The 27,651-nt window shown below is 40.7% G+C and overlaps 6 protein-coding genes and 1 non-coding gene across 20 annotated transcripts in view; 2 read left to right on the top strand and 5 right to left on the bottom strand.

The window, feature by feature from the left end:
• The window catches only part of LOC128755422 (partitioning defective 3 homolog), a 336,729-nt gene extending 335,631 nt beyond the window's left edge, over positions 1-1,098 (bottom strand). For 2 of the 5 annotated variants that reach the window (XM_053858871.1, XM_053858873.1), the window contains exon 1: positions 722-1,098. In XM_053858871.1, the coding sequence (XP_053714846.1) occupies positions 722-841 (120 nt within the window). In that variant the 5' untranslated portion in view covers positions 842-1,098. The remainder of the gene's footprint in view (positions 1-721) is intronic. The other 3 variants (XM_053858870.1, XM_053858869.1, XM_053858872.1) reach the window with 2 other exon arrangements.
• A 2,951-nt stretch (positions 1,099-4,049) lies between these two features.
• On the bottom strand, positions 4,050-4,121 carry trnaw-cca (transfer RNA tryptophan (anticodon CCA)). Its single transcript has one exon. It is a non-coding gene; the product is annotated as a tRNA-Trp (tRNA).
• A 643-nt stretch (positions 4,122-4,764) lies between these two features.
• Positions 4,765-16,245, bottom strand: cul2 (cullin 2). 2 transcript variants are annotated; one of them, XM_053860344.1, is made up of 21 exons: positions 16,131-16,245; positions 13,229-13,368; positions 13,029-13,131; positions 12,850-12,944; positions 11,702-11,807; positions 11,538-11,620; positions 11,377-11,473; positions 11,192-11,302; positions 9,664-9,826; positions 9,064-9,188; positions 8,837-8,944; positions 8,710-8,769; positions 8,508-8,636; positions 8,237-8,323; positions 7,484-7,636; positions 7,267-7,344; positions 7,126-7,192; positions 6,848-7,050; positions 6,241-6,342; positions 6,060-6,176; positions 4,765-5,382 (listed from the first exon to the last, which is right to left on the bottom strand). In XM_053860344.1, exons 2-21 carry the CDS (start codon positions 13,345-13,347, stop codon positions 5,251-5,253), a joined length of 2,238 nt encoding a protein of 745 aa, XP_053716319.1. In that variant the 5' UTR covers positions 13,348-13,368; positions 16,131-16,245; the 3' UTR covers positions 4,765-5,250. The 2 variants fall into 2 exon arrangements, with proteins under 2 accessions (XP_053716319.1, XP_053716318.1); XM_053860343.1 differs by lacking the exon at positions 16,131-16,245 and adding an exon at positions 15,260-15,688.
• LOC128756121 (cyclic AMP-responsive element-binding protein 1-like) lies at positions 15,881-17,065 on the top strand. Its single transcript, XM_053860349.1, has 4 exons — positions 15,881-15,950; positions 16,098-16,187; positions 16,527-16,611; positions 16,722-17,065. The coding sequence occupies exons 2-4, from the start codon at positions 16,109-16,111 to the stop codon at positions 16,867-16,869; spliced, it is 312 nt and encodes a 103-aa protein (XP_053716324.1). The 5' UTR covers positions 15,881-15,950; positions 16,098-16,108; the 3' UTR covers positions 16,870-17,065.
• On the bottom strand, positions 16,677-19,178 carry LOC128756120 (cAMP-responsive element modulator-like). Of its 2 annotated transcripts, none has more exons than XM_053860346.1 (4): positions 19,111-19,178; positions 18,535-18,648; positions 17,947-18,094; positions 16,677-17,864 (listed from the first exon to the last, which is right to left on the bottom strand). In XM_053860346.1, the coding sequence occupies exons 2-4, from the start codon at positions 18,641-18,643 to the stop codon at positions 17,708-17,710; spliced, it is 414 nt and encodes a 137-aa protein (XP_053716321.1). In that variant the 5' UTR covers positions 18,644-18,648; positions 19,111-19,178; the 3' UTR covers positions 16,677-17,707. The 2 variants fall into 2 exon arrangements, with proteins under 2 accessions (XP_053716321.1, XP_053716323.1); XM_053860348.1 differs by having other exon boundaries at positions 17,950-18,094; positions 19,111-19,163.
• A 584-nt stretch (positions 19,179-19,762) lies between these two features.
• On the bottom strand, positions 19,763-20,930 carry LOC128756119 (ribose-phosphate pyrophosphokinase 1-like). The gene has a single exon (XM_053860345.1). It carries the CDS (start codon positions 20,773-20,775, stop codon positions 19,816-19,818), a length of 960 nt encoding a protein of 319 aa, XP_053716320.1. The 5' UTR covers positions 20,776-20,930; the 3' UTR covers positions 19,763-19,815.
• A 4,621-nt stretch (positions 20,931-25,551) lies between these two features.
• Positions 25,552-27,651, top strand: part of ccny (cyclin Y) — a 33,238-nt gene continuing 31,138 nt past the window's right edge. For all 8 annotated transcript variants that reach the window (XM_053859864.1, XM_053859865.1, XM_053859869.1 and 5 more), the window contains exon 1: positions 25,552-25,969. In XM_053859864.1, coding sequence (XP_053715839.1) covers positions 25,816-25,969 — 154 coding nt within the window. In that variant the 5' untranslated portion in view covers positions 25,552-25,815. The remainder of the gene's footprint in view (positions 25,970-27,651) is intronic.

The raw sequence follows: 27,651 nt of genomic DNA on the forward strand, positions 1-27,651 counted from the left end.
TTGTGTCACATGACATGTCTAAAACACTTGAAAGGTGATTCACAACATTGTGCGATTATCTATCTCAGCTCATCCTCCAAAAGTTTACAGGCAAAATAGCAGTATACAAGTGCAAAAGACACACTAATCCAACACTGTATGTTTTCAACTATATTGCTTTATAATAAGTGACATGCAGGAAATTTGGAAGAAAGTTTGGTTTGTAATTGTTGGTGAAAAATCACTGATACACTGTTGTTAATATTTAAGATACTTATTGAATTATTTTGCTCTCCATTTTTAGACTTTACATTGTTTTCATTAGACATCTAGTGTCTCACCGGTGTGACAGGGAACACCTCTGACAAGTTGGCGCCTGAACTTGAATTTAATTTTCATATCTCAATTTAACAAAGATGAACATACAAAGAAATACATGTAATTATACTGCTATAGACTGTCACTAGTATTCCAATTTTAAGCGCATATACTATTGTTATTCGTATTATTATTAAGCCTTAGTTGTTGCTCAAGTAGTTTAACTAGATAACTTGTATAGACACAACAGAAAGTAAGTTTGTCCCCTGGATGTAGGCTCCAGCAGTGCCCTCTGGGGTCCACAGGCAGAGGCCGGTTGTCGTCCCTCCTCCACCGACTCTTCTCTCCGCTCCTCAGCCGGAGCAGCGCGCCATGTTGAGGCAGCGCTCGGGATGAAAGCGCGGTGCCACCGAGCCACACTCACCTTCGCGATCGCCTTCTTGTATCTCATGGCCGCTTGTTCCACCAGACTGAGCACTTTGATATTCCCATCCCCGCACGGAACGACCACCCGGGTCCTCCCGAAACACACCGTCACCTTCATTCCTCCGGCGCCTTTTAATTCCACTCAGGAAAAAAGTCGCGGCGGAAAGAAAGCAGCGACCATCGCCGGAGCTTCCCGCGGAGACTTGTCAGCAAAGTAATTCCGCAGTTGTTGTGGTGAAGAAGACGTGAGCCTGAGCTCGAATCCCGCTCGTATCCCTCCGCTCTGTGACTTGACTGAAAGTTGTGCTGCACTGAGACACGAACCCACTGCCACATGTTCCAGCAGGCTCCGAGAATGTGTCCAGCCCACGCGCCAGTGACGGTGTCACCGCGCTCCGACTCTGCGCTGAGAAACGCGACGTTGGTGCCTCCGCTATTCTGACTGTGCACATGCTGGTGTTAATCGAACTGTGAGCTGGATCCCTTCCTTCGTCGACAATTCAGAAGGATGAATCGTTTAGTCGCTCACTTTGACGTTGACGTCATTCTCCTTGTAAACGATAGAACGGGTCATGTTATTATTATTATTATTATTATTATTATTATTATTATTATTATTATTATTATGAACAGCAAAGTAAGATCGAACTCGTATTCCCCTTGTAATTCTTGAAGTGGAAAAAATCATTTCCGCATTATTTTTATTTTCTTTTAAATTATTATAGTTATTACACATCAGGGGGCAAAAAAACAGAAAAACAGAACAGTAAGGGAATTATTACATGTACTTAATAAAACCGCGATATTATTGTTATCTTCTCTTGATCTTCAATATAAAAAAGTCAGAAAAAAAATATATATATAATCTCGAGGAAATCAAATTAGTTTAATAAAAACGTATCCCCTTCAAATATATTCCATAAATAATAAATAATAATAAACACATTTTAATTTAATAATAACTAAGAATAACATGACAATTAAACATTCCAAAAAAAGAAAGTGGGTAACATCAGTAAAGGTGAAGGGCCACATGTGGCCCCTATGTTGCACTACAACATTCCAACAATTCTTATCTCAGAAACTGGCATCATAATTTCTAGTTTGCACCTGCTTTGACAAAGTATTACAAGACCAATTTATACGTCATTTGTACGACTGTTTACACTTGTGTTGCATGTTTATTACTCATGCATAACTGATATGAGCAGTAATTACAACGCGATCCTCCCCCCCTGGATGTTGTCGCATCACTTCCCCTGACCTCCAGTATTCATCCAGTCCTCCTCTTGGTGGCCTGCTCCATTCACCAGCAGGTCATCCCTGCACGGCAAAAGCTCAGTGATTCAATGCTGAAAACAGGCCCTGTCTTAACCTGCTCTAATGCCAGCGATTAAAAAAGACATCCTTGACTCAGTTATGGGTCCAGGATGCAGGGGACTGCCCAGGGGTGGATCTACTTGGTGACCCAATTCACTGATAATAGCTACAACCTCTCAATGAAGCCTCACTGCTTCCCTGCAGCTCTGCTTCTTTGTGAGTGGACATCAATGTATCAAGAGTTCAAAAGCACTGCTCTGAATCAGAATTCAAAAACCCTTTTGTTTTTGTCGCCAATATGAGAGTGTTGCCGAGGCCAGACTGGTCACTGCACATGAGGAATGCATGGAGGGGTGACACAGTGGTGGGAATAGTTGCACGTGGTCGCTCTCCAGGTAAGAATGTTGTGTATTTCACCTGTAATTTTCTCCTTCTGAGCGTCCTTGCAGAGCATTTTGAGAGGTGTTTACAAAAGGGAAGGCAAGTTTGAACGGTGTCTTTCCGTGGCGGGGAGAGGAGGGGGTCATACCGAGAGGAACCTGTCAACAGAGTGACCTCACCAAGGTGGAATTCATCTTACAAGAAAGGTACACAGGTTGAAAGGCTCAGCGCTGACTGAGTCACTATGTCGTGTTGGTGAGACTGAAAACTATATCAGTCACAAATAGCAGACCACGGAAGCAACCGTCAGGTTTCTCCCTTTCAGTGTCAGGTGCCTTTAAGGTTTGAAGGAGCAAATTGTCTGGTGGCAGCTGAACGATTTTTCTCACCTATTTTCTCACCTATTTCTACACCACCCTCAGGCCACATTCCACTTGTGTTCATCACATGCTCCTAGTTCTCCAGGTTCTAAGGTGATGGGTCAAGAGAAATGATTCAAGAGAAAAGCTCTTGTAGAGGTGGCAGTAGGAATTCCTTAATGTTTATCGGACAGTAATTTGACCGAGACTGAGACCTGCAGATGCTGAGACAAAAACCTTGACGGCCCAAGACCATGTTGAGACCAAGACCGAGACGCTTATCAGTCATATAAACACACTGCCAAAGAAGCGGCAGTCATGTTTTTCAGTATACATAATGAACTGAAATGCTTTTATTGGAACAAACAATTTGTTTATTCTGTGTTCAGTTTGGTCTCGACTCGGTCTGCAAAGCCCTCAAAGTCTCAGTTTTGGTCACTGTATGTTCTGGTATCTCAGGTTAGGTGGTCTCCACGACCACACTGAGGACACGTCACAACGTACCTGACTCATGAGATTTCGGTGGATCCTGAGTTCCAAAATGGGTTGCAAACAAACTTTTTGTTTTGTCCACAAGTGAGCCGTGTGTTTGTTTTGATGATGCAACCTCACAACAGGTTGAGCGAGAAGGCGACTGTGATTTATTTGTCCTGTAAATCCAAAGCTTCTCATTTCAGCCTTTCGTAACGAAACTAGATTCTGAGTCAGACTGGTTCTAGAAGGTGGTTGGGTTTCAGAGACAGGATCTCCAAGGCTATCATCACTGCTGTGTTAAATATAACAACAGGATTAGGGTTTGCATTCACCATAGTGAATGGAAAAAGTCAGTCAATATCAGGCCAGTCTTATCTTCTGACACATACAGTGAGTCAAAGGAAGATCTGGTATCCTAGAATCTACCCCTGGATTGGGGTTGACAATGACCTGAGGCTGATTGTAAATGTAACCGTGAGCAGCAAACCTTTCTCTTGAGAAAAGTCTTGGACTTTCAGAGTTGCTGATTCCATTGTTTTGGCCAACATATTCTTCTTCTGTTCTTGGATTAAAGGTAGATCCTTGAATGGCTGTGCCTGGGTTGGAATGTTCCTGTGACATTTCTGAATGACTCAGGTACAGTTGCTATGAGTCTTCCTTACATGTATGAGGCAGTTTACGATACAGTGGTGCCATTGTAAGTGTTCCCCATGGAGCTTTGTATATTTAACAAGTGTGGTGAAAATGCCCCTTTCCATTCCCACTCATCGGAAAAAAAACGAAAGAAAACTTTGACCCCGACGTGATTTGAACACGCAACCTTCTGATCTGGAGTCAGACGCGCTACCGTTGCGCCACGAGGTCCTCCGTGCGATCAGCTGAGCCAGTGGGTATATAGCTGCGTACTTACAGGAGTTAGTCGTTAAGCTTAACTGGTGTATAATGTAGAGATGCTTTCTCGGGAGGACATTGCGATCAAACGAGTTTACAAGGAACTTGTCTCGCTTCAGGAATCAGGGATTTGAGTGTTGTTTCAACTCGCTACATATGTCTCTTCTCAATGCGTTGCTGGCAAATTCGCGCATGCGCATATCAAGACAGCGAGTCACGTGATTCAGCAAAACAAACGTGATCGTTTACTTCCTCATTGAGCTATATACAGTATTTCTCGACTAGCTCGTCACTCAAATCAACGTATTACGTGTTTTACACGTGAGACGAATATTCAAAGACCCGTAGCAGTATCCGTCGCAACGTAGTAAAATACGCTTTTTGCCATGTTGCCTAATTTAAATAGTCTTCAAAGACTTTACAAGTAAAAACTGTGCGAGCTGTCTTATTTGAAATACTAAAAGTACGGTTAAAAATCCCTGTCACACATTATGCTTTGGCAGTTTGTTAACCTCACTTCAGTAGTGGTAAAATATGAATCTAGAAATAATCCTGAACATAGACAAAAAAAACCCAAACAGAAACAGACATGACAAATCTTGTACATAAAAGCCTTCAGTGTTACTTATTTATTTGACAAGCAGCATGTTTGTCACCTCATTTTTTCTTTACATTTAAAAGTAGATATAATAGACAGTATACCAGTTTTATTACAATAAATTTCTAAGTTCAGTACGTTTGACGAGGAAAGTAAAATAAAAACACACCAACTGCAAACGTGAGAAAGAAGAGCATGTTTTAACGATGAGCCGCCAATGTGTCATTGATGTCTCAATTTTCCGATTCCGTCCATCAGCTCCTTCCTCCAGAGGCATTTTCTTTTGCGAGTCGGACACACTGGTGCGTGGCACTGGTGATGTAAACGGCTAAAAATCGGATGGTGGTGAGTGTGGGGGCGGGGCGAGGTGGTCAGCCATGTTAAAAAAAAAAAAAAGAACTAAATATATGAGTCTGTTTTGATGTTTCTTTTCATGAGGCTTGACCAGCTTCACACAGCAGAATGTTTGTACGATGGCGCCCCCTACTGACTCATATCCACAGTCTATGCGACGTAGCTGTACTCATCCGCAGAGCTCTGACTCCGCTCGATGTACTGCTTATCGATGAGCACTTCAATGCACTTCTTGATCATGCTGATACTGGGGTTGAACCTGGCTTTGGACTGATTGATGACCTGACAGAGTGAAGGACAAACACAAGCGGACGTTAATCTAAGCACACAGACTTAACTCACAGTTTGAAAATCATTGCCCCTCAATAAAATATGGTGTATAAACTGTATGTTTTTCTTGCAAACTGTTTTAATAGCGGTAGAACTGATGACATTCAAACTGCTCCATGAGACTTGTTTTAAACATCTCAAGGAAACCTCATAGTATTTTTCAATAGAGAGCGTCGTCCACTGATCTCTGAGGCCACTGTTTCCTGAAACCTGATCAGACTGTCAGGATCTCAAAGGTGAGCAAGGCCTTACACAGAATGTTAAAAGTTGTGACTCAGTTAAACACAAGGCACACAATTCTATCATTAAACTAAAGTAGTTCATTGAAAAAAAGAACTCAACATGTGATGTCCTGTATTTCAAAACTGTATTTTATGGAAGTATAATTCCAGTATAAATAGTTTGTGAGTAGTTAAAACAGGTATTTAACTACTACAGGATTTCAATGACAAAAAATCCATATGTAGATTATAGAGGCTTCAGGAAACAGTCCTCATTTTCAAATTCAGTCGGAGGAGCTTGTAGTTTAAAATGATGTGAGGTTCCCATGAAAAGCTTTGCAGCACACAGCACCATTTGGTTTCTTTTAAAAACCTGGGGAAGATTAAGACAAAAGAAAATCCTCCCACCTCTTGTATGAGGGCGTTGTGTCGAAGCACCTTGCGGGCCTTCATGATTCTCACTATAGCAGCTTGTAAATACATTTTTCGGTCCTCGTCTACGGCACTCCTCGTCTGCTCAATCTCCTGAACATAAGACACGTGTGAGGAACCATGTCAACCCAGACATTTGAGAGAAACCATCCTCTACCTGTGGCGTGTCTTTCTGCATGGCTGTGGTGATCTTGAACTTTGTTCTTTTACTGGTGAAACTCATATTTAGGGAAAATGTAGATTCGACTTCAATCTCCTCCTGCAGAGGGTTCAAGCGAGAATGTCACAATAGTGAAGGGAAACTCTGAACACACCAGAATAAACAGGCTGTCACTTTACCATCTAACACATTTATCACAAAAGCAAATTACAAAAGTAGCAAGGACTCAACAATTGAATTTGAAATGAATGCTCATATACTTAAGTGAAATAAATACTGCAAATGGTTCTGAACACAACCATTACATTAATAAAGTAATAACCGTTTTATTGCAGATGTTTTAGGACCATCTGTGTTCCCTTATAATAAAAGTGTATGAATGAATGTTGAAAATACGCATCTCAGTTTTTCCAAAACAAAAACCTGCAATAAGCGAATGAGCCAGCAGGGGTCACTTTTATTATTTTACCAGTTGTCAACGTCCATAAACCAACACCTGACAATTTTTGTTGCCCCTTCTAGTATGTGTTTGTTTGAAAAGGTTAGAAACTGGAATTGAGCAGCACAAACAGACACACATAATTGATTGGTCACTTTGTCTGACCTTCTCCAAGTCGTGGTTGAGCATCTTGACGTCCAACAGAGACTTGATGGTCTTCTGCAGCTCCTTCTCGTTCATCTGAGTCCCGTCCTGCAGCTCCTTGTAGCTCACCGTTAGACTGTTGTTGAAGGCCAACAGCACTGCCATTTGATAAGTGGTCACCATGGCAACGTAGGGTTTCGACAAGTAGTTCATCTTCACTTCACCTTTGGGTGACAAAACACATTTGAGTGGCTCAGTCAAACGATTCTTTTTCCACCACTGGCGAGTGAATTGGGTACCTGTGCAGAGGTAATGTAGCCAGGTCAACTTCCTCCCGCTGAAGTGCTGATTATAGAACAACTCAAACTATACACACAGAGATTGTGATGAAGCTCAGCTACTTCACATTGAAGAATGAACGTCCTCAGGGTCTTACTCACCATTTGCACACTCTTTTCTAGCTCTTGAGGAATGGCAAATGTGGAGGAGGGAACATGTGTGAGGGGCCACGCACCAGCCTGCCATCACATCAGCAAACACAAGTCAAGCAATGTGAATGACTTCAGGTGAAAAAGAGTTGTGTCCTTGCACGGTCACAGCGTGTTCCATGATGAACGCAGCATTCGCTGTTTTCTCAAGAAACATGAATCAACTCACTTGCAACACGTAAATTTGAAAACTGATTCCCAGGTCCACCACCGTCTCCTGTGTCTTGATGAAGTTGTTAAATTTGTTGTTGAGGTCGGCGCTCACGCTCATGTCTGTGTACATTCGGTGGAGTTTGCTCGTGAACTCATAGCCACAAGCTTGCTGCAGAAGCAAACATTTAAAGATTGACATCAGAATACCATTTGGAAATACACAAGGTAGGAGGAAAAACTGTGATGAAACCATTGTGTAGTTTTGACACACAGCTCCACAAATGAGGTTAGTCTCATCATGATACCTAGGAAATTGCTCACGCACACTCATTGCTAAATGTAAATAAAAAAAAAACATAGCTGGTGCCATTGAAAAGGTTAAAAAAAATGTCCCTGTCATTTAGTTAGGTTGTTTCTTTTGGGTTTTTTTCCCATTAAAAATACACAGGAAAAACACACATAACCATGACCACTTCCATGATGTGTTTTCTACTTGTTTGGATGTTACCACTTTGTTGAAATACATTTGATCAAGTGAGATTTCATCTTTAGAAAGAGATCAATATCCTCAAGGCATAGTGGTGTGCCACTGTCTTTTACGTTTCCAACCCAGTTGAAAACATAACCTTCAGGGCGGAACTTTATGTTATCTTTATTTTCATATGTAGCTCATGAATCCGGTGAGTGAGTTTTACGTGAGACATAGAGGTTTAATGACCATCAACTCGCTTTCACAGTGAGATTCAACAGGGATGTGAAAAGGTTTTACCTTTAGTTTGTTGATCATAGCTTCTTCTGAATCCATCGACAACGATAAACCATGTATTAGCCGCTTTGCTAACATTCTGGCATAAAACTGTATAAGACACAGGAAACAAGTGTTACAATGAGACAGAAGGAGCGAGGATTGAAAAACCACAACAATGATGAAGAAGGGTATTTTAAGACTAAGCTAAATAAAGACAGTGGCCAAGACACTCTACAACTAAGAATATGTTCAGTGCCACAAAGAGAGCAGTGAAAACAAAATATGCAGACACCTTTTGAAAGATGTCCTTGTCATCAATGTACTTGAAAACCGTGATGAAGCTGGTCAACTTGTCCTCCACCTCGTTCTCTGTCATTCCCTTTGCAGACTTCTTCAGGAGATTGTCACAGTACTTAGCCAGCTGCACAAACAAGTCACAAGAGACCCGGTCACAACACTGCTTGTACAACATGCAGGCGGATGTGAGGGCTGACCAGTTCTGGTGCCTTGCAGATGGTTTTGGGCTCCCTGAAGTTCACGACAGACGTCAAAGCCTGCAAGACACACACGTGACTCTCAGCGCACATTCGCACCTGAACCAGGACAAAAAAAGACTTGTACCTTATCGAGAGCACTCATGAAGTGCTGGTCTCCATTTAGAACTGTGTTGATGAGCTGAACAAATTTACTGTGAACCTCCAGCACAGACTCCACAAACAGGGTTGGCATCTAGATGGAAGGACAATGAAATATAAACAATGGCATTAAAATTTTACATGTAATATAAAAACTATATATCAGAGCTGCTCCTCTGATGCATGAAAAGCGTTTATGTTTATATAACGAACATTTTCCTGAGAAAGGTTACTGGTGCCTCGGATGCCTTCGTTGTGGATGTGAACCTGCAGCTCCTGGATCATGTGAGGCAGCCCGTTTGTCACGGCCCTCAACAGCGTGTACATGTTGGCCATGTCTGGAAAGCAGAACAAGAGAGACATGAAGTTGACGCAGCAGAATATAGTTTCTATACCACGACACAACAGTGCATATCTGCATGAGAGGACATGAAGATACATTTAGCATGTTAACTGAAGAGTTAACAGGAAGAGCCAGCTGTAAGACGAGACGTCTTAAGGTGTTTGTGTTAAGCTAAGAAGCAACACGCAACATAAACCACAACAGGTGGTGTTATTCAAAGAAGGAAGCAAAACTCGATACTCCTCCATTCTGTATACTGATTTTTAACTCAGAAATATAGAATATAGGCCTGTTTGAGATGTATACCCAAACATGGTGGAAAACTTACAAGGATCTCTTTGGTTTTCATTGAAAATGTTCTCAGTTATTAAAACACACAGACACCTTTGGACATGTTTAGCATTTCAAAATCATAAAAACATCCTCAACTATTCAGGTTACCATCACTGTACTGAACATATTAGCTTTACCATCTCGCTTCTCCTGTCGGATAATGTTCTGGCACTCTCCATGGAGAAACTGCAAATGATCCGCCACCATCCTCTGCTGGCATTCGTGGATGACTTTGGCATAGGAGCTCGGATGCAGGTATTTTCTACACCGCACTTCTTCATCTTTTAACCTCCCCAAAACCTGCAGGAGAGAGAAGGTGCTGAGTCAGCTTTACTGGCGATGAGAAATAAAGGGCTGCAATATCGTAGTCTGCTAACAGGACATAGCCGCCTTTCACTTCTATTATGTTTCTATGTTTCTACGACTGTTCAGGTCATGTAACTTGAGAGTTAAATAACCAAAATAGCAAAATGACAGTAAAAACATTTGGATTAGCTTGATGATTTGAAACCAGTGATGGGCTGATGAGGCTTCATGAAACAGTGCCCTCATTTTCGGGGCCCACTAGATGGTACTCTAATATTTGGATTTGATGTCAATGACACCTCACATCATTTTTGAACATACGGAATGCATTGTTGCTGCTTCCAAAAATTCCCTAACTGTCTGTAAAAACAAAGGCCTAATACTGGAAGTAGTACCTTTACTCCAGGTCTAGCTCAGTAACAGAACAAACAGTGCGGACGAAGCCATCGGCATCTGACAGGGCTTGTTCAGACAAATGTTTTGAGTTTCAGGCTGTCAGTCATGTCGCTTATTAATCTCACTGGTAGAAGAGGGGAGGCCCTTAAGGCACGAGAGTTCTTTCTATGAAATGTTACATTTTAGCATCACTATTTCAAACAGTTGTAACTTGAAAATGGTAGAGGATGAACAGCATAGTGTAAATAAAACTCTTCAGTGTGGGAGTAAATTCATGGTACTCATGATACTATTCCCCTCATCTCTCAAGAAATAATAATAATGACTGGGAGTCATCACTGTTGTTTATGGTGGGACAATTAACCCCATGTCTACAGCATTTTTGTTATGACATTTACACTACTTCAGTAACCTTCAGCAGCATCCTTTTACACACCCCAGAGTAAAGCGAAGCATTTGCTCCAGAATGTGCTACTTGTGAACTGTCCCTCGCCATGACTTGCTGTCACTTCCCGTAGAGGCAGCTTCACTTTCTGTCTCACTGTAAGTGAGAGTGTCAATATTCCTCTTCAAAATCAGTGTCAGTCAAATTCCATTCTCTGTTGTGCACCGACTACATAACTACAAACTCTCTTATCTCCAGGAGGCATTTTTTCCTCTATTTACTTTCAATAGAAACACGCTCCCAAATATTTAGATTAAAGTGACACTTGTGCAGCTTGAGTAAAGTAGTAACTACATCAGGCTTCAGATATTCAGCTTGGCTTCTTTACATGCAGCAATGCTGCCTGTTGCAAAATAAAAATATGATACAAAATATGAAAAAATATGGAAAAATTCCAAGCCAATCACAAACAATGCTACGGAAGTACACTGACTCTTTTCATCACATGGTGCAGCTAATCCATCAACAAAGGTGATCATCTGTTCATGACAAACACGTAAAGCAATGGTGTGAAATACCTTCTCCATGTACTGCGAGCAGTTGGATTCCTGCAATAGATTGGAGGCTTCCTGTTTGTAATACTCTCCTGTTTTTGTTAGAAATGGTCCCTCGAATATCTCCTGATAAAACTGCCAAAACAAGACAAGGATTTCAATGGGCAAAAACATTTGATGTCCTCATGTCAAATTGAAGTTAAACTCACTTTTAGTGGAAACTTTTTCTTGTACTGTTCAACATGAACAAAGGAGTTGATGACCCCGTGTATTACTTTCTGGTTGGGGTTCTCGCCGCACCGATCGCTGTTGAACACATAACATATCATGCATGTTTTCACATTGCCTTCCTCCTTTACTTCCGACTCACTTTTTTATTTCGTCCAGCAGCCTCCGGATGAGCACACCTTGAAGAGGTTCTATCATCAGCTTCCGCCACATATCTAGAGCCAACTGCAAAAATATATATATATATATATATATATATATTAGCATGTGTTACGGTACATTGTTTCACAGGCTCATCATCCGTACCTCTCCGATCTCCATCAGCGGCTCATTCATATCGACCCCTCCATAGCCATACTGCAGGTCTGCTTCAGTGAGTTTGTTCTTCTTGATAAACTGTGTGTTGAGATACCTACATGCACCAGGGGTTGAAAAACACAGAGACCATTAGAAACCATACAAGGCAAAGGCATTATGTCAGATCTTCCCCAGCTTGAGATGTTGAAGCAGAAATTATGCTCAGTGACAAGTGTTTCGGTGGCTGTACAGGAGTGGGGTGGTTAAATCAGTTGGGCTCAGATGACACAGTTTTCACAGCTGTGCCATCTGTCTTTGTCAGCAGTGTCGTAATGAGAGCAGATCTCACATCGCCACAATGTGTTGTGAGGCAAATATAACCAGCAAGTGTTTAAGTCTATAAACTCAGAGGGGATGATCGCTGCTTGCTTTTCGACTGTACAAACAAAGAAGCTGGTTTATAGTGGCAGGATACTTTTATTTAATTTCAAGACGACATGGAACCAGTAGCTTCGATGCAGAAAACACATTTAGTTGAACCTTATGAAAGGATGTTAAAGACAGCATTATTTAATCACACACTTTGGCAGACTAAACACCATTGTTGGTTCTTGAATCGTTATTAATTATACAAAAAATAAATAAATAAATAATAAAACTAAATAAACCAGAATAGAACGGAATGCAACCAATCAAAAAGTGATAGAAACACAGAGGAGTTTTACATCTACTGAAAGGGTGGCAGTAAAAACACTAGCTGTTAATCATGAGAAGTAACTCCGTCCCCAACCCAAACGGTCCTCACATGGGACTTCATACAGTATGTCTGGCTGGAATGCACGACTTGAGTTCCAGGAGCAACAGAGGTTTCTTTCGGGATTTTTCCATTAATAACACAGCGAAAACCGCTATGTTCATGTCCACCTCCATGATGTGTTGTCTTAGTTTTAATACGTTAGATCATGTGAGACTTCATCTTCACAAAGAGATCATTTTTCTGATGACATGGTGGTGCTTATTTGAGCCATGGCGGTGCACCATGCAAGTTAATATGTGGCGAAAACCCTGCATATGACCTGATTATAGTTCCAAAAAGATGCCATTTGTGTAGAAGCAACAGTGACCACATTGTGACGTCATTGAGCAACTTTACGTACCTGTACAAGCAGTCCATATAGTCAGCACCTTTGCTGTACTCATCCCAATATCTGTGGTACATCACTAAAACCTTTTCCTCTGACTCCATGACTTTCTAAAAGCACATCAAACAACACCACATTACAAACTAGAACCCATGCACAGAAATATAGCATGGGTACGGCTCTCGACCACCTACCTTGTATAACTGCCGCACATGATTCTCAAGGAACACCTTGGTCTCTGTGTATAATCTCTCACCTAAAGGCTCTGGGTATGCAACACACAAGGCATAAATATCACTGGGTTCAAAGCTCAGGATTATAAATGCTCTGGTGTTATCACATCAAACAAAGGTAGTGCGAACGTTGACATAAAAAGCAAGCAGAGGTAGGATACGAGAAGCGATCATTCCATGTGGCTCTCTCCACGTAGTCGAGCATCACAACAGCTTTTATCGTCGTCAGTAACTTGTTCCATGTCTCGTCAAAGTCCACCACCCGCGGCTTTAAGGACATTGTACAGATTGCTCCTGGTGGCTGTTGGAAAGGAAAGGATAAATCAATAAAAGTGATGACGTTACAAAACTAAATGTAACTGAGGAAATCCAACAAAAGATGGAAAGCAGAACTGCCCATGAACAATGTGACAAAATCCTTCTGATCAGACACCCCTCCACAAAATTGCAAAACATTTTCCACATAAAATGTTGCGTTAAGTTTTGTTTTGTTTTGGAAGCCCCACAGTCATCAACCCACATCAGTGGACCAGACAATCATCACCGCAAAGCATTTGGAATGAAGCCATTTTTAACTTCAGCCGAAAGCTGAGTAAGAGATGAGTTAATGTTCCTCTTGATCTGCAGGCATGAGTTTCCTTAGAAGTTCTGCATTTAGTCTTCACTTGAAATTGATGAGATTACGCAACACAGTCTTGACAATACAGTAATATGAAACAAAAATAACCCAACACACAATATTTAAAAATACAATTGATAAACAGAGAAGACAAATATTTCCAAAGGTCCTGAGTTTTGTCATGTAGATTCAGCTTTAAGTGGCTTACGTGAAATTCTGATGATATAATAATATCTGACCTCAATATAATATGTCAGATATTGACCCATCTATAGTGGATGATCATCTTGAAGCAACTCAATTGTTTTGTTTATCAATTCTCACACCATTGAAATTTCTTCACAATGCTTAAACAAATCGCATAACTAAATTAAGGCACTTGAATAATTTTGTTGCCTCGCTTAATTCAACTTTTGACATTAATGAAAATGATATTTAACACACTTTCTCTATCAGTGGATGGCAGTCAACATGCACCGAGTACCAGAAATTGCCATGTAAAACACACAATGGAAGGATTACTTAAGGCAACAAAACCATTTGAGTGGTTTTATTCAAATTATTCTGGTTATCAGAGTCATTGTCCTGCTCAATCGGATTTGTCTAACACACTTAACCAAAGGGACTTTGGTATGGGCTTTTAACAATGGGTGATCAGTCAACAACCAGTCACCTCAAATATATGAGAGAACCTCAAATTTGTCAGTACATTTTAAGACAGTAACCCTGAGTCAAACAGACTTGGGGTAGTGAATAAATCAATTAGCAAACAGGTAAGAATAAAAGCAAGAGCACATTAAGTAGAAACAATGAAGAAGGATGACCAAAAATGCAAAAACGCAGGACAGTATGGAGAGGTTCGATTACCGTTTCAATTAAAGGTATTGAGGGGATAGAGCATCAGATCCATAGTGAGTTAAGAATGGGGTCAATCGTGTTCATCACACAGCAAAAACAATGAAAAATCGAACTCAATTTTAGCATATCTTAGGCAGGACCTCTCGGGATGTGCACTTAATTCACGTTCTCCATGATGGTATTCCAGATCATAAGTCCAAGCGATCCGCAGAACAGCCCTCCTTCGTGTTTCCAATACCGACGCGGTGCCTTTTTAGCAAACTACATTACAGTCGAAACTGTGATTTAAAATCGGGAACAGGTGACTTTGCTGTTGTCATGACGAAAGAGAAAGCAAGTTGGGCCCATTGATGTTCTACGTCATTCATACCAGTTGATTGAACGTCTGACAGCACATTGCAACATCACCATGTACTTTTACCAACAACGGCGAGTTAACATTGGCGAAAACCGATTACACAAATGCAACAGTCGCCGCTATTTCATAGTTAACGGTCGCCTCACAGTAATAACATGAGCCACATTGAGCTAGCGGCATGCCAATACCCCAAAATAGGATGGTTAGCTCACAGCTACATAGCGACTGAGTTAGCGATAAGCTAACGAGAGCTCGGCTACAACCTCATACTTTCAGCGACAGCTCGCTAAAACATCCCGATGGTGTGAAATTAAACAAGGCACTCACGCCGTACGTAGACTTTTCAACTGTACGTACCTCAGTTGAGTATTTTCTTGTAGTAAAAGTCAAGTTTCTCCGCTGTCACAGGCTGGAAGTGTCTCACAGGTCTTCCTACCTCCTGGATTATACCATTGTGTTAACAGAGATATTATAAAGCGTTGTTGTTTTTATTGAGGGTTAGAGTGGGTCATGGGTCGTCTATTTAATAGTATTTAAAATGAAATTGAACCTATGTGTATTTATTTAATGCGCATGCAAATTCGCTCTTTGGATTCATGTCTGAGTAACGACCACTTTCTTGTGGTATCGCCCGAAACTACGGAAACCACGAGGGGTCAAACGTTAAAATACATTAAATTGTTATTTCTCTTGGCTCTAATCCCTTTCTCGTGCTTTTCTTTGTCGTTTTAACCAACCTATTTTGATTGTGTTTGTTTAATGTTTATTCACATTTTGGATGTGCAGCAAAAAGTGCTCAAAGAAAAGGGTTTGTAGCACACAAGTATTTCTTTCTTCAACGTCCTTGTCGGCAGCACAAAAATATCCGAAGCCCGTGATCACCTGAGGAGTGCATTAATATTGGCACGCTTCATAAAGATGTAATTCTGTGCCTTTGATTCGTCAAATTCTCGATAGTCCACTACAAAAGGCATTTCCACAAACGTGCTTCTTTCCATTGTGTTGCGCTCAGAAGTGCGTCATTTAACAATCCGTATTGTTATTGACTGTGAGTACAGTGCATTTAGATTGTACACATTGGAATTAGAAACATAAGCAAGGCAGTTATATTAAAAGTCATCTGTGGATATTGTTATTATTCATGGGCATAAATGTGCCATTCATTCTTCACCGATTACTGTTAATTTGTTTACAGTCGCCACTGAAATGTCGAATAAACGAGACCTACCTTCTGAGATCAAGTGGGAGGACAGAGATGTCCAGAGCAACTATCATATATGTCCAGGTAATGTCAACCCTTGGCATTGTGTCTGGTGGTAATTGCACCATGGTCACTCTTTGTTATCTCACCGCTGTTTGTCATCAAGATGGGGGTTGTTTGAATTACATCTCTATGTTATCTGGGGCATAATAATGTCAATAATGTCTTGTATGTTGTATCTGTGTGGCGTGGCACTTAGGACAGGTTTCATCATCCATTTTACATCCACCTTAGTCTTATCAGAATCAGATTTTGTCAGCAGTATTTGGCTCACAAGGCCAGTTGTCTTGTCTGACTTGTCCTTTCTCATAGTAATTCAGGCTGGTGACAGGATAACCTATCAGCTGAATAACTCTACTTCAGGGTATCACGGTGAAGTTGTCGTCCCGGACTCCCATTATTTACTCGATGCCTCGCAGAAGAGAGCAGATCGTTTGATGAAGAACAGGTCATAAATGTTGTTTATTTTTAAAGAAGAATAATAAGAACAACAATGTAACTTAACAACCAAAATGTATTTATTCACGTCAATGATCCTGAACAACTTTTTTTGTTCAGGAAAGCTGTTCAAGAGTTTCGGCAACGGAAGAAAAGGTACATTGAAACCCTCGAATCTCGTGCTGCCAAGCTCCAAAAGGAGAACGAGGCTTTGGTGGAGGAGCTTGAAGCCTTGAAGAGCAAACATGGATTTAAATTAAACATTTGAAAAGTCTTTTGTTGGAAAACGTGTCCAATTTTGTTGAATAATAAACACAAATGCATGTAGTTGGTTGAGTACAGAGGTAGTAAGCCAGATTATTGAGTCCAGACTGTGGGAGAAAGATTCACATTTATCATAAATAGATAAAGCATCGTAGGTTAAAAAAGTAATACAAGAGACAGAAACAAGGTGCAAGAAAATGCAGATTCAAGGACAGAGTGAACAGAAAAATGTGCCAAAGAATCCTTCATTGAATAAAACGTACTTCAAAGGAAAATAAAGACTCACTCAGGTGGAAATGAATAGTCCGATAACATATGAAATAAAGAAATGATGTGCATTGATAATAAGGCACTGAGCTAAGGCAAATCATGATGTACCCTCATTTAAAGGTCAGTAGGTAGGACTCAGATAAAAAAAAGTGAGGCTTCATTGTGACTTTAGAGGAGACAGTGCCCACTGGTGGGCAAATGCAACACATAAAGGTCATAAGATCCCATAAATCCCCGAGAAGCTGGGATAATGCCTCTGACCTTCTTGCAGTGAGGGAACGGCACTTACCGCCACAACATCATGCTCACCACACAACACACTTAAAAGTGATGGCATACCCCGAACTCTATTTGTAAACTGTTTATTTCAGAACACCAACATAGAGCTATTCACACCCTTAAGAATGTTGACAAAACCACACACTACATTGCAAAATGATACATAATCACAAGTTCAAATATGGCGGTGTGGGATAAAACCGGAGTGCCCGGAGAAAACCCACACAGGCACAGGGAGTACATGGAGACGGATGACCTGCAGACACTTGACGGCGGTGTCCTTCAAGGTCGTGTCACTCCACTATCACTGTTTCACTGTTTCCCTGGGAGCCTCTCAAAGCATGAAGTTCCTCAAGAAGAGCTTGGTTTTGTTTCTCCAAATCAGCCACTCGATTCTCCAGACGCATCAGATACTCTTTCTTTCTTTGCCGACATTCCCGACCCGCTTTCCTGGAACCCCAGAAAACAATACTGTCTTATGATTTCATATATACATAATGGGTGACACATCAAGTCAAGGAAGATATCACGCCACCTATTCTTCATCAGGCGGAGAGCCTTCTTCTGTAAAGAGTCCTGAGTGAGCTTCTTGTACATAGGATCACTGGCCTGGACCACGACTCGCTGAAGCCGGGATAAGGTGTTGCGCAGCTGGTAGGAGCTCATGTCAGAGGCAGCACCTGGATGCGCATAAAATACTGGGTTTAATACTTTATGGAATCAATTACAGCAATCTAAATTTTGTTTTATTGTCTTTTAAAATGTATATGGCAGATCTTTAAAAGACATTTCTAATTATACCCCTCCCAATTACAGTAAAATAAGGATTGATAAGACTGGAAATCAGGGAGCATTAAAACATCAGCACTGTTGAAATTTGGTTTGAAAATCTCTTTGGCTAAAAGTGTGTTTTGAAATAGAACAGGTCAAGTAACAAAGCAATGTTCACGCGCTTAAATGAGTCCCGCAGCCGGAATATTGAATTTCAAATTCAAAGGCACGGCAAATGTCAAAGCTACTTGTCAAGCCTCATGTTTGCTTTTGTTATAAATAGATATCCATTAGGAGTAATAACATCAAATGAATCTGTTCCACAACAACAGAGAAACTAAAACATTACCTGGTAGCGTTTGAAGAGGACAATTGTCCCGGTAGTGACCGAGATCATCATAGTAGTGGACGTGACCAGAGGAGGGGTTTACTGCATTGTCCATATTCAAAGAGGACATAACTCCTGTGAAGTGATGAATTTCACAATACATTTTTAAGAGCAGACCCTTCATTCTATTTATTTTTCAGATGATCATCTCTCTACAAATTTCACGAGATAGCACAGAGACATTTCTATTAGAGTTATATAAAGATCAAATCACTTCAGAATGTCTTCCATCTTGTTTTTAGAGTCACTAACTAAAAGGCTTGTGACCAGAAATGAGAGAAAGAAAATAGATCGACTGATATCAAGAGCTTTGACCTGGAACTAGCAGCTTTCGATATTTCCTAATACTTCTAATCAGTAATACATCTCATAATAATGTTGAGTCTGAAACGTTAAATTGGTTATGTCGATAAATAACAAATCATATTTACATATTTACATTGCTATGCGGTTTGGAAATAGAAATCGTTAAATACATAAGCTATCAACCTTAAATCGCCATTAAATATAGAGTAAAATCACATGACCGTCACTCACAATTATTTGTGCGGTTTAAGCGACGAACCTATTCAGCGGTGCTTCAGTGAACTCCCTGTATATATACGTTTGCCACCTCACCATTCCGCACAGACGATTATGACGTAACTAAACATTTTATGACGTCGACGCATGAAGTCTCTTTACTGATGGTGATTCGAGATACGTGCTGGTGAGAGCAGAGAGCAAAGTGATGAAATGGACTTATACCGCATGTTTCATTTAATCTTAATATTCTCAACATTTATTTTACGATCGAAAAGGAAGATCATATGAATTGTATTGCGATGTGTACTCGTGTCCAGTAGAGGACGCTGCTTGCCAGTAGAGTCGCAAGCGTTTTCCCCTTTGGTACTTGGTTGAACTTGCAATTGAGGATACAGCAGCAGACCTCTAAGATCTGATGGAGATGTATGTCTCTTGGTCTCCTCCTCAATGATGTTTGAAAGGCAAAAAAAAGCAGTATCCAAAACTGTGCCTCCTGAAATGATCCTCTTTGTGGTGAGACCTATTCGCTGCACCACAGACCAGTAATAAGACCATCAACAAACTGTCCAGAACTTGACCCGCAAGTGAGATATATGATTTAAAATTCACATATATTAAATATAAGCCAGCATTTTTAGTGACCATCACTATTTATTGAGTTTCATTTCACTCACGCTGGTGCATGAGTTGGCAACTGTTGATGGGAAGGATCCTGAATCATTCCAGTGGGGCATGGCTGAACAGATATAACACTGACTCGCCGTTGTGAGTCCGCCGAATTGCCTCTGAGAGGATCATGGAGATGTCAATGACCTTTATTTTGGGGCAATGCAGGATTTTCTCTTGCTGTGGAATGGTATTGGTGACAACCACTGCCTCAAAACACGTCCTGCTGAGACGAGCGATGGCTGGGCCGGAGAAGATGCCATGGATGACGATGGCGTAAACCTTCGCGGCACCGGAGGACACTAACTTATCAGCTGCAAGACAGATAGTCTCACAGGTGTCTGCGATGTCATCGACGAGGACGGCGACCCGATTCCTCACATCTCCGACAAGAATCATGCGGTGCTCCTCATTTGCCTTCTTTTTTTCTTTGTGAATCAGAGCAAAATCTACATCCAGGCGGTCAGCTATGGAGGTCACCCTCTTGGCTCCTCCTGCATGAGGAGACACTATCACGCAGTTCTGCCAATCATGGATGTTGACCACGATCCACTTCAGCACAGTTGGCTCTGCATAGAGGTTGTCCACGGGGATGTCGAAAAAACCCTGAATCTGTGAGGCGTGGAGGTCCATCGTGATGATGTGGTCTGCCCCAGATACCGACAACATGTTGGCTACTAACTTGGCGGAGATGGGCGTTCGGCTCTTTTCCTTCTTATCCTGGCGAGCGTAAGGGAAGCAGGGTATGACGGCGGTGACCCTGGAGGCTGAAGCATTCTTGCAGGCGTTGATCATGATCAGAAGCTCCATCAGGTTGTCGTTCACATCCCCACAGCCGCTCTGAACGATGAAGACATCCTCGCCCCGAACACTCTCCCCTATCTCCACACAAGTCTCTTGGTTACTGAATTTCTTGCTGACCACCTTGCCCAGCTGAAGTCCGAGGCGATCGGCTATCTTCTGTGACAACTGAGGGTTTGAACTGCCGCTGAATACCTTGATATTTGGCATTTCTAACAACTGGTATGCAGTCAGTTATATTCAGTCAGATCTCATGTCTGAAGTCTACAATATTTAGAGTATATATGTTATTTTTTTCAGCAGACAAAACTGACTGAATCACTGGCAGGCCCACTGAAAAACAGACCTAGACACACCTCAGTGATGAACAGAAGCCACTTAGGTAAATAATCTAGCATGTTCATGCTTATATAGCATCAAAGTGAGGTAATAAAGCAACTCTTTTGACTTTGTAGTGACTTGATCTACTCCATAAAAACAGCTATCAAACCTTTGCCACTGCTGAGCTGATATACATGTAGCAGACTCATTGTCTTCTGGCTTCGAACTTCATGGCTACCTAAGATTTTCTGTTTTGGTTTTTCGGATGGAAGCCAAGTAGATCAATCTGGAGAAAGTCAAATGTTTTTTCTGCACTACCAATGGGCTGCTATTCCAGCACGTGTTGACTGCATGACATTTTACCAAAAACATGCTTGAACTAAAAGAAAAGAAACATCTGGTAAAACAAGCCTTGTTTTCATTGATGGTGATGTGTACATGAACAGGTCTACATTATTGAAGAGTCTGTTCCTACCTTGACAAGAAATTAGATTTATTGTCAACAACAAGGGCCAAACTTAAGTTTGGAGTGCTATAATAGTCCTGAGCTATGATCTTCTGCATTTGTGAGTGAACAATAAACCATTTTAGTCTGACTAAAATGATTAACAGCAACAACAATACAGTTTATTTGAAAGTTAGTTTCTTAACACACAAAGACACTGTACAACTTGAAGGTCTGAGCTGTGAGTTTAACAGGGTTTTTTATGTGTAAAATTTCACTTTCTTTCAGTGTAATCTATCTTAAAAATTAGCTGACCAAACTTATCACTGTTCTGATCAGAAATATCCTCTCACCACAGTCTTTGGCAGAATGATTGACGCTGCCCAACCCACATCACTTTTTTAAAAACTTTCTTTTTATTACATTTTTTTAGTCAAGATATTTACAAAATCGATCAGCTAAACGTTTACATAAACATGAGTACACACATATAATAAGAAGACGTCATATGTCCAACAGAAGAAATCACACTCATGAAAGAAAAAGAAAAGGCACGAGGCAACCAACATCACAATGTGCGTAGTGCTGTGTGTATAAGGGAATGATATCTCTAGCACTATATATGGGATTCAACTAATATGGGCTCTGTAAAGCAAAATGATCTTGATGCATTTAATAGCAGCTGTTAGTAATATGTTCCAGAGGTATATGTTTTCCCTTGCCTCCACTCCATCAGGAATGATACCTACAATTGCTGTTTAAAAAAGCTTGCCAAGAATCTTCTTGGAGTCATACCAACTCCCTACGTGCTCAAAAACTTTCAACACGCTGCTGCCATCAGCACTTAGTTATCAAAGAGACTCATCCCTCCCAAATGAACTTGTGCCTTTTACACTCCTACAAGTAGCAGAGACATCTTGCAACATATTACATACAAACGATGGAGACACTCCCAAAGACATAGTTCGATATTATGTAGATGTAGAAGTTTATTTCAAGTCCACATCACACAAGCAACAACTCTTTCATCTGAACGTGCTCTGAAAAGGAGCAGATAGAAGAACCCATCTTATAATTTCTGCCACTTTGTTGTATTTTCTTTTGACAGACTGATTGCAAAATGTTTTGTTCATGCTGACTACATTAATTTTCAGAGCCCTGTTGTTAAACTTAAGTGTAGATAGTTAGATACAGAGCAGAATTGCTGATCACTTTAACAGTGTGAGAGAATCATTAATCTTCTTGACCTTGATACATGTCTTAGATTTTTTCAGTGGACTTATGATTACTGAAAAGAGGAATTAAAATATCGTATGTAAACAATTAACTGCTTTTATGCTATGAAATTAACATGTTTGTGGGCCACATACAATTGGTGGGCCTTGACTTTCACCCATGGAGAAGACAGTTGGAATCCAATGTACACATTTAGTCACAGTTATATTTTTGTCATTTTATTTGCGCTCTGGAAACAAAAATGAAATTTCTTTCTAAATCAGCAGTGATTTCATTTATAATGGCCTCTTGTTCGCATGAATGTTCACCGACAATAAAAGACCTAAACGTGTTTAGGGGATTCATGAGAACAATAGGTGACTTGAATACAGGAAGTAGTCTGAGCATTTTTACATAAATCAAGTCTGTAAGAATGTGAGTGTGCCTTAGGGGAAGGAAGGATTTCAATGATGTCATTCTGTGACTGGGTGGATAAAGAAAACATCCGAAGTGGAGATGAATGCTTCAAGTAACATGGATTAGCTCATGGCGAAAACTGCCAAAAAAAAGAGGCGTGTTCATGAATAGATCTCCTTTATATTTAAAGTACATGTTTCAATAAGAAACATGTACTTTTTTGAGGTTACATGGTTCTACCTTCTGGAGGCAAGATACACTTGGAAAGAAAACAGGCCATGGGTATTTCTGCACTTTAGCCACTGCAGATTTTGTGCTGTGCTCCTGAACTGTGTCCATCAGTTCTCTTCACTGCAGGACAGAGCTTCGTGCCTTGAACTGAATTTAATGTTTGATTCAGAAGAGACCATTCTTACCGGTTAAAATTTATGGCCTTCAGTTTTTCAATAATGGTTCAATAAATGATCAAACTGGCTCTTTCATTGAGCTACCATTGTGACCACTGATGTCAGTAGTTCAGTACTTAATCTTACTCCTCATCTTGATACAATTTCGCAAGATGAGACTATTTTTCTGGAAATTTGGAACCCACACAACATCTGCTAAATTGTGTCCTGCTATGATTTTCTGTAGGTTGTACCTCACCTAATCCACATGATCCAGCGTGAGAGAACTGAAGCAAAACACATTCTGCTCCTGGACACATAACTGACCTTTATTTTTTCCCTTCATCACTGTCTAGTCTCGAGGAAAGCACATCAACCCAGATGCAGAGTAAAAATATTGCACAGCAGGAGGGTGTTGGTAACACAAATATAAAATGTGGGCACACACTAAGAAGATGAAACCCTGTCCAATAATACGGCCTCATTAAATGCCACAGAGCGTCAAAACCAGCAGCAGGGTTTGAGCGCCATGTCAGATTACACAGCTCATCTTCACATTCAATGTGCGATCACAATAATTGGTTTTCTATTAATCATTAAATTGTTATTGTTATCTAAAGCACCTCTTTAATTCTTGAGCATGATTATTGTCTCACATGTCATGAACACATCTCCGAAGATTAGACTGCTCCTCAGGATTTGTCTTTGTTTACTCTGACCTCGCCTAATCCCTCTTAATCCCGCGGTGCGATTTAGGATGTCAGCCATTTGCTCTGTCACTGGCAATGTTGAGTCGACTTGATGGAAGATCAAATAATGAAGTCATATTTACACACGTGTCCTCTGCTATGCTGCCTCACATTCTTACACATAAATCAAGCAACAGTACATGCGTACTGTGTAAAATGTATTCAAATGAAGAAGTAAATATCCAATGTCACAGCAAATACACAGTAAACCATTGCTTGTTTCCAACACTCTATGTGGTACTAATTTAAATGTTTATAAACACAAGGCAAACAGAGCAGGGTCATATGTATTTAAAGAAAAATAGAAATAAAATGGGGAGTTCATGAACATTAAACCAGCAAGATTATATTAACTGATATAAAATAGTGTCCACATAAACAAGATGGATACGCTAGTGTGCACTGGAAGTTGCTCTAAAACGACAAAATTATTCACAGTTTATATTGTATATGGGATACTGTCATAGGTAGTTATACCTATTACAGGTAAATACCTATTACAGTACTACTTGTACTACTACTTGTACAGTACTTGTAATAAGTGCCTCTACAATTGGTCTCCAGTCAACCATTATTATTCTCTGTGTTGGAAAATTAATTAATTTAACGCAGGACCGTCAGGTCACCTCGACTCAAGAACACAAGTTGCATTCTACTTTTAAAATACCCTTTAAAAACAGTTTTACTGACTAACTTTCATGTGATATTGTTTTACGACTGGATTACAATCGAGTTTTATTATCATTATTATTATTATTATTATTATTATTATTATTATTATTATTATTATTATTTGTAGTAGAAGTAGTATTGTAATACAATTTTAAACAACACAAAAACCAAATAAAAGAGTGTAGATACTAGTGATGCTGTATCCCTCTGGCTGTTTGCCATTGCCAATAGTTGCGAGCGCTGGCCTCGTCACATGACCACCAGACTATAATGTCATTGGTTGAATCGTTGTTCGAGTTGGATTGCTTTTCCTTGGAGTCCCGGATGTTGGACCTAATTTGTTTCTAATAATAATAATAATAATAATAATTTTACGTGATATCGCTGCAGACATTAATTAGATTTGGATAGTTAATGTCTAATGCTTCAAAAGTATTCAAAATTGGGAAAAAATGGATATAAGTGCAATGAAAAAAATGATAGAAATTCTACCTCATTTAAAGGATTTTCCATAATCCCTCGTCATCAATTTTGGGATCCGAGCACGGAAAAGAATGTACTACTTAAATTAAACCAACACTTACATTGAATAAATAAATAAAAAACAAAATAAAAATATAAATAAAAATAAAAATAAAAATAAAAATAAAAATAAAAATAAAAATAAAAATAAAAATACATTTTATACATGTGGTCGTCGCTTTGCTGAATTGAAAATTTCCGAGCTTGCAGGAAGTTCCGTGAAGGCAGCACGTCAGCGGATGTGCTAGCAGCGCTCTCCAGTACAATCATGTAGCTCCGTGATCAGACATTTGCCCTGGTAGCGCAGAATTACTCTCGTAATCGCCGGACGGAAACACAAGATGTTTTTGCAGAGAGATTTTCGTTCGAACCCAGCTGTTTGAGGTGCAAAAGGGCGTGCAACGTGAGCGGATAACGGGGCCAGTTCATACTTTGCAGCAGGTCTGTGTTCCTCTCCTGAGCTGGTGAAGAGGAGCGACAAACTGCCGGCCGAGGAGGGATTTAACCGCGAGCTTCGTCCGCCATGGGGAATACAACCTCTTGCTGCGTGTCTTCGAGCCCCAAGCAACGGAGGAACAACCACTCCCGGCTGGAGCCCTACCGGCCGGAGCCGGAGCTGAGCCGGGAGGACACGGGCTGCAACCTCCAGCACATCAGCGACAGGGAGAACCTCGATGGTACGTTGTTGTCCACGATAATACGGGGAAATCTGACAAAAGTAGTGCGATTCCACAGTGTCCAGGAGCCAGTGAGCAAGGATTGGCACTTGTGGTGCCTTCAAGGGACAAGTTTGACGACAAGCATTTGCTCTGCGAACGGCTCTCCGAGGACTCTCAATGAAGCAGATGATTGTTTAACCAGAAACCTTGTGTTTGTTCACTGTAACAGGTGTGATGGCATCTGTGATGCATTTGCTCCGTTCGGTAGAAGTGTTTAGAACCCCCTGGACGCACATTGGCGCTTTTATTCTCGTGACCCAGCCCTGGATTACTTGAACATTACGTTCAAATAATTTATATTATCAGCCCAAATGTCATGCATGTGCCTTTTAGAAAGCAGCAGAACCAGTTCGGAGTCGAATTCGTGTGGTCCTGACGCCAGTTGCCGTCCACATTCACTCAATCGAACCTGGATTTGTGCTTCATTCAAGTGTCCATTTGTGGCAAGATTTGCATGTGTCAAACATATACACAGATATACTAAAAAGTGTATGTTTGGTGTGGAAAAGATTACAATTAAATTAGAATGTTACTATGAGATATTGCTGTTGAAGATAAAAAAGGGATCTTTAGTCTAAAAGCTTGAGTAATTTTGATTTTGCAAACAGTGAATGAATGAACAGGTTCAAGATTATTAATACCACGATTAGAAAATAGATGCTAGAAATAGATGCACAAATTTGTTTTTGTATGTCACTTGTTTGTGCACTTCTTGCGCCACATTATTGGGAGGTAGACGACTGAAGCCATGAATGATCCTGCAGTTGAAATATGTCCAGTGGGTCTCACATGACATGACAAGCTTTGACAGTGATTTTAAAAAGTGTCTTGACCCTGCATGAGTAAAGAAGCCAATAGCACATGCAGAGGGTGTGAAATTGTGCTCCTGTGGGATGGGATGTGATGCGCGAATGAGGCATACTGTCGGGATGCGGCATCAGTTCCAATTCTTGCCAAAGATGTGACAACCCAGCTATGTCTTCATTAACAGACGACGCAGCCACAGACACCACTGGGCATCAGAGGAACAGAAGTTTCAGTGGGTTGCCCCAGCAACTGTTCTGTTTTGCTGCCAAATGGAATGGAATATACAACGTATGTCTTCCAGGATGATTTGAGTTCTTGAAACAGCATTTTAGAATATCAAAGTAGAATGAAGCATACAGTAAGGGCTGAACGTTTTTTAGTTTAGTGACGCTGTGTTGTATACATGTATTACATGTACTCTTGGCTTGCACTTTATTAACCATATGTCATCGAGCATTATAAAGTGGAGATTAAAGGATATACTTTTTCCTAGTATGTTGGGTCTTAATGGCACTACTCCAGTGTTTCTCATGGTCCCAACTTGCTCCTGCCTGGGTCTACCATGCTGTGCTGAAGTGTTCTGTGGTGTCACTTTCATCGGCTTTCATTGGCTGGTGGAGCTGCCTGACCGTTCAGTCAATACTGAGGATGGCATTAAACAAGGCAGGAAAAGCTGTTGTTGCCTGGAGTATTGATGATGTGTCTGGGTTAGTCTAACATGAAGGCGGCCTTGACAAGAACGTCACTTTGAAGCACGAATTCAACGAATTTTGATGTTAGCAATACAAAAATTTCAACTGACTGACTACACACACCGATAGAGTTGGAAGGGA

This window comes from Synchiropus splendidus, chromosome 3, assembly GCF_027744825.2.
Source record: "Synchiropus splendidus isolate RoL2022-P1 chromosome 3, RoL_Sspl_1.0, whole genome shotgun sequence".
NCBI lineage: Eukaryota > Metazoa > Chordata > Actinopteri > Syngnathiformes > Callionymidae > Synchiropus > Synchiropus splendidus.

Coding starts and splice junctions, on each gene's coding strand:
- cul2 (XM_053860344.1), bottom strand. CDS start 13,347: ATGTCCTTAAAGCCGCGGGTGGTGGACTTTGACGAGACATGGAACAAG. Junction 8,770..8,836: donor TCATGAGTGCTCTCGATAAG/GTACAAGTCTTT, acceptor TGTGTCTTGCAG/GCTTTGACGTCTGTCGTGAA. Junction 6,343..6,847: donor TCAACCACGACTTGGAGAAG/GTCAGACAAAGT, acceptor AACCCTCTGCAG/GAGGAGATTGAAGTCGAATC.
- LOC128756120 (XM_053860346.1), bottom strand. CDS start 18,643: ATGTCCTCTTTGAATATGGACAATGCAGTAAACCCCTCCTCTGGTCAC. Junction 18,095..18,534: donor TCCTCTTCAAACGCTACCAG/GTAATGTTTTAG, acceptor ATGCGCATCCAG/GTGCTGCCTCTGACATGAGC. Junction 17,865..17,946: donor CGCCTGATGAAGAATAGGTG/GCGTGATATCTT, acceptor CTGGGGTTCCAG/GAAAGCGGGTCGGGAATGTC.
- LOC128756121 (XM_053860349.1), top strand. CDS start 16,109: ATGTCGAATAAACGAGACCTACCTTCTGAGATCAAGTGGGAGGACAGA. Junction 16,188..16,526: donor CAACTATCATATATGTCCAG/GTAATGTCAACC, acceptor ACTCTACTTCAG/GGTATCACGGTGAAGTTGTC. Junction 16,612..16,721: donor GATCGTTTGATGAAGAACAG/GTCATAAATGTT, acceptor TTTTTTGTTCAG/GAAAGCTGTTCAAGAGTTTC.
- LOC128756119 (XM_053860345.1), bottom strand. CDS start 20,775: ATGCCAAATATCAAGGTATTCAGCGGCAGTTCAAACCCTCAGTTGTCA.